This window comes from Cryptotermes secundus, unplaced genomic scaffold (assembly GCF_002891405.2).
Source record: "Cryptotermes secundus unplaced genomic scaffold, Csec_1.0 scaffold49, whole genome shotgun sequence".
NCBI lineage: Eukaryota > Metazoa > Arthropoda > Insecta > Blattodea > Kalotermitidae > Cryptotermes > Cryptotermes secundus.
In genome coordinates this window covers 1,193,841-1,206,914 of record NW_019744106.1, presented here as the reverse complement: position 1 = coordinate 1,206,914, position 13,074 = coordinate 1,193,841, and the positions used below count along the sequence as shown (strand labels likewise).

Below are 13,074 nucleotides of genomic sequence, written 5' to 3'. Positions count from 1 at the left end.
AGACAGGAAGGCTTTCGGATTGGAGTGAAGGTGAGAGACTGGGCAGTACGGAGTGATCGGCAGCCTCCGGAGCGAGAAAACAAGGATCGGACGTTGTGGAGGGGTCGACCCATTCAGAAACGGTGAAAAGAAACTGCAGATAGAGCAGGAGCCGGGAACCAGTAATGTAGAAGCTATATATATAGAGAGAGAGAGGGAGGAGAGAGCTCTGTAGGACCTGGATTGGCCGTAACCTTACCAGGATGCCGCTTGCGACGAGCGCACTTAAGGGACAGGTGGTACCGATGGAAGAAGGAACGCCGCAAGATAGAAAGAGAACGAGCAAGAGTCACGTCGATTCCTGGACAACGCACAGAAATGTTTCCCTTCATACGGCAAAGCACATTAGCAGCGAAGAACGCGATAACTCTACTGCTGAAGGTGATCTCCATACGGTTCGACCCAAACCTACCTCAGGGAGAGAACGGACCAAGAGAAAACAGAATACGGGAGAAGACAGAAGACAGACAGAAGCCAGAAGTCAGAAGTGAAATCTCCATTTTATGTAGTGTAGTTACAGTAACCTTTAGAGTGTGTACAATTCATTGGTCATGATGTCCAGTGATGAAAATATTTTAGTGGGACAACTGAAGCGAATTTTTTCTTCACGTTAAATATATAAACGGCAAGAACGCACTTCAGCAACCGAAAACAAACGAATGCAAAGGAACAGTCTGGTTCGACTGCAAAGCAAAACAAACTACTTAAAGATCGGAAATTCTTTAATTTTGTTAATGTTTATCATGTCGTAAAATGTTTTCCAACAGAACTTTTAAATCTCAATGGGTCTGTAGTCAGCTTTATGTACAAATGTTCTGTACCTTTAGCAGAATCTGAGAAAACAAAGCGGAGCCCCATGAGGGGCGAGGTTTATTCATGGTCTATATGAAACAAAATTAAACAGATCAACAAATTTTCGTATGTACACCAATAAGAAATTTAAACGAAATATATTCACTAATTCTGGAGACGTAAAATACGGACGCCCAGAAGTAACCATTATGCACAGCGTGCAAAGAACGGAAATACAGAATGGAGACTATCTATAGAATTTCCAATACTCAAAATAAAAGTCCCTTTAGCATTACTATGACTTCTGTCTGAGGGCGCAGGAAGCAGACAGACCACTCTGCATGCTCCATTCCTCCCATGAGCTAAAGAGATTGACCTACGGCTGCTAGTGTCAGCATGTACATGTCTTCGGAAGTAATTACTGAGCTATGCTAAGTACGTCCTTAACACTAAACAGTAGACAAGGTCTCTTGGAGAACTGCAGTAATGAAATTCCATCACTTTTCCAAGGGAAGTGCAGATTATTACTTTTTGGCACTTTTGCATGGTTAAGCGCAACAGTTAATTGGCAATGGAAAATGGTGGAGGTTATCCAAGGGTTTCGGGCAGTCGAATGATATGGAGTTTCTTATGCAGAGCATTCAGAGAAGAGAAGGTTTGTATGTACTTTGTTTTGTATTGTTCCCTTTATGTATAGACTTTCCTTGTCTGCATCAGTGCAAGTTCTACTGCCACCGGGTGAACACCTAATTGCTGTATAATAATACTACTACTACTACTACTAACAACAACAACAACAACGACGACGACGACGACAAGAACAACAACAACAACAACAACAACAACATGAATTCTAATTTCGAACAAACGTATTTTCTAAATTCGTGTACCTCATTGGTTCACCGTGTATTCCGTATCAAAATTTACCTCGTGATAAATCAATAATTCAGAGCCTATTACACCTTAGAGAATAAGTTATGTTACTAACACAGCCTATCCTATGATAAACTTGTATAGCAGAGAGAAATGGCTTTCTTAGCATTCTGATAATATAGCGAAATACGTCAAACATACAGAAGGTTTCAAATAAATGTTATAGGCTGCATCCTAATAAGGTTAAGGTAGCAAGTTGGAACTCTGAGGCAGCCCAAATACATGGAGTGGCGACTTTGCCTTATGCAACCTCCAGGAAAGAAATCCTGCATAAAAAACCTAGTCCTCCAAGATTAGGGATATTGCAACAGAATAGTAACCTGCTTAAATAAACGAAAAGTTGCTCATAATCCTCATAGTTGCTTCATATTGAGGATGGAACGGGCTGATAAGCTCAACACTTACAGATGACGATGATGATCTTCATAAGTCTACTATTTATATTGTGTAATTCAATTACGTGCGAAGAATTATTCTTTAGAAACATGAAAAATATACATCTGAGTCTCATGTAGACTAAGGATTATGGTGGGAATACAAGGGGCAAAAACACTGCAAAATTAGTTTCAACGTATACCTTCCATTTCAACTTCAAACGAAACCTACTGAGTAATTCTAGAGATGAAATGTGACTATCCCATTATCAGCCAATTTCAGGCACTTCGAGCAAAGAACGAATGCACACTACAGGCCGGGTCTGTTCTCCTTCTAAACCGAACTGCAGATGGCCAGGGACATCGGAGACGCACAGATGTTGTTAATCGCAACGTGGCAAGACTGCGATTGTTACAACAATGCTACAAATGTTTCCGCAGATATAGTTAGTTAGTTAGTTATTGGAGAGGGTGGGTTTCCCCATGCACTGAGACCAGTATTGGTCCATTGTGCTTCCCTCTATGATATTCTACCAGTCTCTATACCCTACCGATATTGGTGCCTACCATCAGTCCCGACCGAGCCAGAGAGTTCGGCCTCTAATGGCTTGGCGGTATCTATAATGCTTCCCCCATCTATCAGAGGCGTTAGAGACTACTGTTGGGCGGGAAATGTCCTTGAATTTAGCTCAGTGACCTCCTTTGGAGATATGAGGTTCTTTTACGTGCCGTAAAGCTACGACACCTCCGCAGATATAAGAAACATGGAAAGATATAGATATATTCTAGTTTGGAGTATATATATTTCTATGCGATCTGACATACTTTACTGAACTGATGATTATTTATTGTTGACGGAAGTGACGTAGCAGGCCGCCAAACCTTGCATTTCTTCTTCATACCGCTAAATGCAATCTTACACAAATCCTGAACACGGTATCTCTCCGAAATAGGGTGAATTTCTCTAATTCAATTTTCTTTTTAATTTATCATTAGGTTGCCGTTATCATATCATTAGACACGCTACGTAATGTTTAAATCTTGTATTAATATTATGCACTGATCAGATTACCTCCCACTATGCTTTTAATAAATATTTTTAGGTTATCAAAATAAATTGCTAATTAAAAACGTACTTGTATTTTCTTCAACAGCAGGAAGTAAAATAAATGGTCATCAATACTCAGTCCTGTTAAGTCACAGATACAAAAGTCTGCTGAAACATATTCGCCATAGCGACAGTGGTTTGAAATAAAACTGTGGATCCTATAAATCTGCTTGTTATATCTCAAAGTTTCTTGTACGACAAATCATTACTGTGTGGGAACTGCCCACATTCAAGCAAACGTTACAGCGACAGCTCAGGTACCATTTCTTAGCAACGGCGAGTAAACAGTCATCCCTTTGTAAGACCTACAACAATATGAGACTGTGGGAAGCACTCACAGTGGACTTCTCTCTCATCTCTTTTCAACTGTACTCGACGACTGAGTCTGAGTCTCATTTTATGACCGACGGTCAGTCGGCCAGTATGTCTTGGCATAAGCACCCATCTGGGGCTTGTGACCAGATCATTATTATTGTTTGACAGTTACGGTCTTGCTTTTTGGTGGGCGCCCTCTCTGACGAGAGGACGGGTCTGTCTTTTGTATATGCTGCTGGTCCTTGCAGGCGCAGTCTTTCTCGGGCGCGAGGACCTTGGTACTCGAGACCCTATATTACTGTCAAAAATTTGAGACTTCCCTTTTGGTGGCCTTTCGGACTCAATAGAGAACACCATGTCCAGGGTTCCGTTTCACGTGTTCTATGCTGGTTACTGCGGAAGTGCATCATTCCAGTTGCCTCAGCAGTCCGTTGCTTAGGAAGCGGGAGCCTTGGTTTTCCAGCTGCTATGCAATTTACTCGGAGATACATGTTGTCTGCCTTAAACAATTAATTCGTAGCAGTGGAAACCGCCACTGTTAGAATTTCATTCGTAGTATGTAGTGTTTATATCAGCTTCTATCGTTTGGGCAATCTCTAGGCAACGGCCTGTCTGGAATTTCGTTGCCGCCGAAATCTGCGTTGCTCGGCGTGAACGTAATATTACAGGTTACAATATTTTAGAACAGTTCAACAAGTGATCGTCTCTTCATACATCGACATTGGCGTTCTGCTGGTTGAATTTCGTGTTAATATTGATTGTGTTGTTTAAAATAAGTGAATAAGCATGTCTGAGAAAACGTCTGTAAATCCTGTAAAATATTTCTTATCTGGTGGGTTTGGTGGAGTGTGTACGGTTGCTGCAGGGCATCCCTTAGACACCATCAAGGTGAGACTGCAGACTATGCCCAAACCTGCTCCTGGTGAAGCTCCAGTATATACAGGGACATGGGACTGCGCCAAGCAGACATTCAAGAGAGAAGGATTTTTGGGGTTCTATAAAGGAATGGGTGCACCAATTGCAGCAGTTGCACCAATATTTGCAATTAGCTTCCTGGGGTTTGGAGTTGGAAAAAGAATGCAAATGAAGTCTCCTGAAGATGAACTGACTCTGACACAGCTGTTTCTTGCTGGGGCCTTCTCAGGAATCTTTACTACTTCTATAATGACCCCTGGAGAACGTATTAAGTGTCTGCTTCAGATTCAACAAGGCGGTACTGCTCCTCCCAAATATGCCGGTCCAGTTGATGCTATAAAACAACTGTATAAAGAAGGAGGCATTAGGAGCATGTATAAGGGAACCGTTGCCACCTTGCTCAGAGATGTGCCGGCTAGCGGCATGTACTTCATGACATATGAATTAATTCAGAGAATCCTTAAACGGCGTTCAGAAAATGGTGAGATAGGAGTCACGAGCACTATCTTTGCAGGAGGAAGTGCTGGCATTGCTAACTGGCTGGTGGCAATGCCTGCAGATGTGCTGAAGAGTAGACTGCAGACAGCTCCAGAAGGCACGTATCCTAATGGGATGCGAGATGCCTTCAAAGTCTTGATGAAAGAAGAAGGACCTAGATCTCTGTACAAGGGAGTAATTCCTGTGATGTTACGAGCCTTTCCTGCTAATGCAGCTTGTTTTATAGGTTTTGAGTTGTGCATGAACTTTCTCAATTATGTGGCACCTAACTATTGACCTTGATGGAGGCCATCTTCTTCCATGGCGCAACAGCCTGATGTCGGGCCTTTGCCCCCCTTATCAAGCCCCTCCATTCTTCTCTGCCCTGCGCTGCTCTCTTCAAGTTCCTTACACTCATTCACTTCTTCGCATCTTCTTCCACCGCATCAATCCATCGAGTTCTTGGTTTCCCTGCGCGTCTCCTGCCGCCTGTTGTACTTTATAAAATTTTCTTTGGGATACGCTCCTTATCCATTCTCTGTACATGCCCAGCCCATTGCAATCTTTTTAGCTTTATCGTCACTCAGATCTCTGGCTCCTTATATAATTTGTATAACTCTTTATTATATATTATTCTCCATATCCCATTCTCTTTTATTGGTCCCTAAATTCGTCTTAGGATTTTCCTCTCGAATGAATTGAAGACTGATTCCTCTTTCTTGTTTGATGGAGGCCATATATAATTGCTCATACTTTCCTTCAGTATCACTGGAATTTGGCATTCTTCTCAAAGTAACTCAACACAGCCCAGCAAAGATACAGTGCACATGACCGCGAGCTCCTGGCCATCTACGAGGCCGTAACACATTTCCGCCAAATGCTGGAAGAGCGCCACTTCAGCATCTTCACAGACCACAAACCTATCACCTACTCCCTACACCAGAAGCGGGACAGATGCTCACCAAGGCACTTCAACCATCTGGATTTCATAGCAGAATTCACGGCTAACATCCGACATAACTCTGGACAGGACAACGTTGTTGCCGACGGTCTCTCTCGCGCCGACTCCGTCAATACGCCACCATCCTACGACACACTGGCCGTACCGCAATCCTGCCAGCTCCCCAAAGTCTCACGCCACTTTTCCAATCTCTGGCCAGGATGTGTGACATTGAACTCCCGCGGACAACAGCCCAACACCATCCCGGACACCGACACAGTGGCACGCGACCTACTGACCGGCTGGATATCCCATTTCGTTTGCCCGCAGACCATCACCACCGACCAGGGAAGTCAGTTTGAATCTCAACTTTTCCAATCTCTGGCCAGGATGTGTGGCATTGAACTCCCGCGGACAACAGCCCAACACCATCCCGGACACCGACACAGTGGCACGCGACCTACTGACCGGCTGGATATCCCATTTCGTTTGCCCGCAGACCATCACCACCGACCAGGGAAGTCAGTTCGAATCTCAACTTTTCCAGTCTCTGACCAGGATGTGTGGCATTGAACTCCCGCGGACAACAGCCCACCACCATCACGGATATCACAGCCAACACAGTGGCACGCGTCCTACTGACCGGCTGGATATCCCACTTCGGTTGCCCGCAGACCATCACCACCGAACAGGGAAGTCAGTTTGAATCTCANTCCCATTCTCTTTTATTGGTCCCTAAATTCGTCTTAGGATTTTCCTCTCGAATGAATTGAAGACTGATTCCTCTTTCTTGTTTGATGGAGGCCATATATAATTGCTCATACTTTCCTTCAGTATCACTGGAATTTGGCATTCTTCTCAAAGTAACTCAACACAGCCCAGCAAAGATACAGTGCACATGACCGCGAGCTCCTGGCCATCTACGAGGCCGTAACACATTTCCGCCAAATGCTGGAAGAGCGCCACTTCAGCATCTTCACAGACCACAAACCTATCACCTACTCCCTACACCAGAAGCGGGACAGATGCTCACCAAGGCACTTCAACCATCTGGATTTCATAGCAGAATTCACGGCTAACATCCGACATAACTCTGGACAGGACAACGTTGTTGCCGACGGTCTCTCTCGCGCCGACTCCGTCAATACGCCACCATCCTACGACACACTGGCCGTACCGCAATCCTGCCAGCTCCCCAAAGTCTCACGCCACTTTTCCAATCTCTGGCCAGGATGTGTGACATTGAACTCCCGCGGACAACAGCCCAACACCATCCCGGATATCACAGCCAACACAGTACAACGCGCCCTACTGACCGGCTGGATATCCCACTTCGGTTGCCCGCAGACCATCACCACCGAACAGGGAAGTCAGTTTGAATCTCAACTTTTCCAATCTCTGGCCAGGATGTGTGGCATTGAACTCCCGCGGACAACAGCCCAACACCATCCCGGACACCGACACAGTGGCACGCGACCTACTGACCGGCTGGATATCCCATTTCGTTTGCCCGCAGACCATCACCACCGACCAGGGAAGTCAGTTCGAATCTCAACTTTTCCAGTCTCTGACCAGGATGTGTGGCATTGAACTCCCGCGGACAACAGCCCACCACCATCACGGATATCACAGCCAACACAGTGGCACGCGTCCTACTGACCGGCTGGATATCCCACTTCGGTTGCCCGCAGACCATCACCACCGACCAGGGAAGTCAGTTTGAATCTCAACCTTCCAATCTCTGGCGGAATCCGCGCGGCATTCAAAGAGGACCTGCAGGCATCAGTAGCTGAGCTCGTGTATGGCGAGCCACTAAGAATACTAGACGAACTGCTAACTCCGACTGCTGACCCAGTGGATCCAGCGCACCTCATCACCGAGCTACGCCAGCATATGACCCGAAGTGCACCCACGTCTTCCTTCGGCAAGACACAACGCTCCCGGCTTTGGATCCCCCCTACAGCGGCCCCTACCAGGTCCTCTGATGGCGTCAACCGATAGGGTCAAGCCTGCCTACTTGCCGAACGAGACATGCCGCGGGACCACCACCAAGACCTTCAAGCCCGCACCCGACGCAACCCCAGTCGCGGCTCCACATGCCGTTCCACTACCACCAGTAGCATGAACTACACGATCCGGACCCCACGTACGTTTTCCTGCTCGCTTCAATAGCTGAGCAACCATCTCCGACTGGGGGGGGGGAATTATGTTGGAACTGCCCACATTCAAGTAAACGTCAAAGCGACAGCTCAGGTACCATTGTTTAGCAACGGCGAGTAAATAGTCGTCGCTATGTAAGGTTTACAACAATATGTGAATGTGGGAAGCACCCACAGTGGATTAAGTGCTAGCCAATCACAAGTTAAGAACCATTCGCTGCAACGGCCGGTGCTAGGCAAAGCCTGCAATAATACGGACAGTGACATGTTTTCTACAGGTCCGACTCAAGGTTATATAGAAAGATACATTGAGTGGAAGTTTAGAGTTCCAGTTCAGAGTTGCTTTTCAATACAAAGTTCACTATTGTTATTGTATTATTGGTCTTCGATTCTTCAAACTGAAGTGTGTTTGTGTATACTGTGCAACCATAATAAATATTATAGAACAGTTCAACAGGTGGTTGCTTCTTCATATATCGACATCCCACAACTGAATCTGAGAGCCACGTAAAGTAAGATTTATATTTCACCAATAAGAATCAGTACTGCACTCAACAACGTTTCGTCTAGATGCTGCCGCTAAATTTTATCGAAATCCGATCAGTATTTTTGGAGCTGTAACAGTCAGATGGACCAACGGGATGATAGGCATGAAATCCTGTTGTCTCTCCATTTTACGGACTTTGGGTAACGGAAGTTTAAGGTACATATGCTGCTCCAAAGCTATCCGTGATGTCAATCGTGTTGAAACTAAGGTTTGGTGTACGCATACTTCCATTATTTTCCTGAACAACATCGCCTACATTCACTGAATAAGCTTCACAGTCCGCTGCTGAGGAAGACCCGAGGAGTCAATGCTACATCTTCTCACGCGGTTCGATCTTCCTAGAATTTTGAAAATGCAGAAAACGTTTCTCTTCTGTTCCGAGTAGGAAGAATGAGATGAACAGGGAAACCACGAGATAGGAGCAAGCACAAGTGGAATTACAGCATGACTTATGACCGTACAAGGGTATAGAGAGATGAACCGCCTCTAAATTAGACTTTTAATACGTGTATGCTTTCTCCGAATACGTTCCCTACATGGAAATTTCGCTTTTATATTTTATATAATCCCAGAAAACACAACACCAGCAGCGGCAATATCAGAAGGCAGGCAACTGAAGCAAAAGCAAGGGTGAGACAGGGATGAAAGATAGAAAAAGAGAGACAGAAAAATTATATATAAGAGTGCAGTTGTAACCCGTACACCTAAACCCTCACTTTTTAACATGCGCGCATCATTAATGCGTGTTCGTATTCATACCACGTATAAGCATTCAGCTTACTCTCCCCCTTCCCCTTAAACTCCTCCAACTACCCACCCCTTGTCCGTCCATCTACGGGTCTGACTACTGTTTTTGTTTTAGATGCCCAGGATGATTCATTTGTTCGTTCGTTCGTTCGTTCGTTCGTAAGTTCGCCCCTAATATAAACGATATAGGCGATTACGTCTATTATATTTTTTTCGCTTCCCTGAGGGCAACGAATTAAAAGTTCTTTGTGAGAATGTGTTTTCTTGATATAAACCATGTAAAAATTCCATACTGATAGATTTTTTACTACAGGGAAAAAGAGAATTGCGCTTGTACATGCCCTGAAGGCTAATGACCATCTCAAATGTTAACTCGTATTCTTTTTTTCAGAACAGAAGGGCTTTTAATCAATTTTCACGCATGAAATAAAGGAGCTGACGCCACGTTTTTGATTCCAATAACTTTATTATTAGCTAATTACCTTGCTATGCCTTCAACATTCGCGTACAGCGAATCAGGGAATCTTACTTCACATAGAAAAAACGAATTTCATTAATCAATGAACTGTTTATGGACGATGCTCGCCTTTGATTCTTTGACTGATTAACAAATTATACTGTGTTCTTTTTAGGCTTTTATTGTAAAAAATCATTGAACTTCTATACATCACAAAGCAGAGACCATCAATGCCACCCAAAACAATTTAGGTCCACTTCAGCACATTAACTCCGAGTTACAGAGGAAGGTCATTTGTCGAACAGCGCAAATGAACCGAACCGCACCTTCTAAACTCGTGGAAGTAAAGCTCTAGCCAGGACCATCCCGGACGGTGCTGTTTAATTTAAGGTGTTAAGCATTCGGTAGAATTCCATGGATTGAGAACGGTCGAGCATAAGGCCTCTCCATACAAAAATGAACATTCATGGCAGAAACGGGATTTGACCTCACGATACTCCAAGTCCGTGTACTGATTTACTGTGATTTCTTAAACTATTTCCTCTCTTACGTTCATTATGAACCTCAGTGCTTTAGCACATTGCCTCCCTTACGGGAACAAGCACCTCTGTGAGACCACGGCGATATTGGGTGTTTGTTTAGGCCTATGTCTCCCCCGTTTCAGCACCTGAATCCGTCAGCCAATGCTTACCAAATCTGGTATATACATTATGCCACCGAAGGTCACCACAACATCGTAAATTCCAATTTCTTAACAGTCGATAGTAACAACGCAGCAGACACAAGAACTTGTGTGGTGGAAGCACCACTTAACATATGGTCCTGAAATTATGTATAGCTGGCATGTCCAACGCGTCGAACGCGAGATGATTTTTGGTCGATCTCATAGTCCTATAAGGAAATTATACGTGAAAAGCATGTAAATTCATTTGTAATATAATATGAATATATTCAGATCTTGAAGGGGAAAATACGTATTAAAGTAGTCTGTACTTTCAATGTACTCGTATGTTGCTTTTACAACAAACATCATGTGTCGTGTTATTTTACCAATATTTTAGCATAAAGCGAGGTACGACGATTGGAGAGGCTGGTAGATCACGGGCAGTTTTGACACTAAAAAGTCGATCATAACCTGTTTGAAGTTGGACATGCCTGATGTACTCGTACAGTAACAGAATCTTACAAGTACGAGTAGGGGGCCACCTCTGTTTATGCCGTATTTGAACTCTGAAGTTCTCACGGCGGTAAATATGAAGACTGGAATCTTCTGGGATATAAACCGTGTAGCTGGATATAAGTGGCTAACAATAAGGCGTCGATATTTTTGTCAAGAATAAAAAGAAATGAGAGCCGTCAGTAAGAATGCTGATCTAGAAGTCAGGCCATGCGACGATAAAGTAAGCCACACAGTTGGCGGTACTAACAGAACCGAATTCTGTCTCTTTTTACATCGACGCATGCCCAAAAGCATCATTTAGGGCCTTTGTCAAGCGGTGAATCTACTAGCTTCCATTGCTTGACGCATATAAGAACTGGAAAGGCTGTGTCTTTAATACAGTGCGTACAATCAAGTGCGCGCCGCGGCTGCAATTTGCCGTGAGTCATACCACCGCAGAACGGATGCAGTCGCGGGGAGGGGTTGCAACACTCCCCGCGACTGCATCCGTTCTGCGGTGGTATGACTCACGGCAAATTGCAGCCGCGGCGCGCACTTGATTGTACGCACTGTATATACAAATCTTTCCAAGAGAAATATTGAGAATATTATTGTACAGAAAAGACATATTTTACATTCCTCCACTTATACTTGTATGGTCTAGCGGCTCGTTACTGACCAGACAGAAGCAGTCGCCACTGACAGCCATGCCAATTATTCATCTAATTTTGATTTTGGCAGAGATAACTAATGGACTACTGAAGCTAGGGATATAAAATTCTGTACGAAAATAATTACAAACCTGCCTACATATTATGTTCGTTTACAGGTCAACAACTGCAAACATGGAAGCGGGGAAAAACTTTGCGATTATTCAATTCAGTTCTTTATTATTTATATGCTCACCCAGCAGCTGTAAGGATAATTTCAGGAAGAACAGAGCAAAATATACAAAACACACACATACATAAAAATGCAATAAAAGATATTGTAATACAAACCAAAAGACGGCGAATCAACAATTTAAACATATTTTCTAAGTACTTTGCACCTTTGAAATGCAGACTGTAGCAGCGCGACAACGGGGCAGCAATTTCCTCTACAACTTATACTGTTGATGAGGGTCAGTTGGGCCGAAACATGTAGTGTTACAACAATAGGAAGACACGAATGCTTTTGAATTGTGAATTTAATACAGCGACGAAGCTGCACACGGACGGTGAGAAGTGCGAATGCTAATTTAGATTATGACTGTAGGCAATAAAAATTAAGACCCGATTACGAGTCGATACTGTGACCATCCACGAATAAGCCCAGCACATTTAGTCATGAGCAACGTTGCAGTCTATGGTTAGTTGTAAATTACACCACCTAAACATAATATTCAAGGAGTCCTACCGAATGTGTAAGATCTAGAAAAACCGAAGTGAACGGAGAAGTTCATGGAGGTAGGCCTAGGCCCACTGGGGTTGTAGTGCCAAGGGGGGGGGGGAACATAATATTGTCACGTGTAGGGCGGTACGCGTGACGAAAATGACGGGTTCTACTTCGGATGACTGGCTTTATTAGCACTTCGGTTACAAACTGTGTTGATCACATTCAAATACAGCGCTATCGCTGGTCCTTTTTTTGGTAACACAACTGAAACACAAGAACGAGCGCTTCAAATCACTCCAAATATTTCATATGAATAAAGTGTTCTAATCGCACTTGAAATCTTCGTAAGTCGACGAACTTTCTGTGGCCGTCTCCTACCGAGAACTCAGAACTCTGACACTCACTTCTTGGTTAAAAGTCAAAGTCACACTGCGACTGACAGTCGGTCGTCAGTCAGTCAGTAAGTCGTGGTTCCGAGCCGCATATGGGGCTCATGACCAGATATTTAAGAGTATTACTGTTTGACAGTTACGGTCTTGTTTCTGTGGGGCGACCTCTCTGACGAGAGGACGGGTCTGTTTTTTTGTATATGCTGCTAGCCCTTGGCAGCGCAGTCTTTCTCGGGTCCGATTCCCTTGGGACTCACGACCATATTTTACTGTCTCAGATCTGAGATTTCCCTTTTCGTCGCAGGGTCACGGTGGAGGGGGGGGGGGAACATTCCACACGGGTGAC

General features: G+C 44.3%; 2 protein-coding genes across 4 annotated transcripts in view; one reads left to right on the top strand and one right to left on the bottom strand.

The window, feature by feature from the left end:
* The window catches only part of LOC111874361 (nuclear pore complex protein Nup88), a 323,760-nt gene that overhangs the window by 56,537 nt on the left and 254,149 nt on the right, over positions 1-13,074 (bottom strand). The gene's annotated exons all lie outside the window — the stretch shown is intronic.
* LOC111874362 (congested-like trachea protein) lies at positions 4,348-5,258 on the top strand. The gene has a single exon (XM_023869810.2). It carries the CDS (start codon positions 4,348-4,350, stop codon positions 5,248-5,250), a length of 903 nt encoding a protein of 300 aa, XP_023725578.1. The 3' UTR covers positions 5,251-5,258.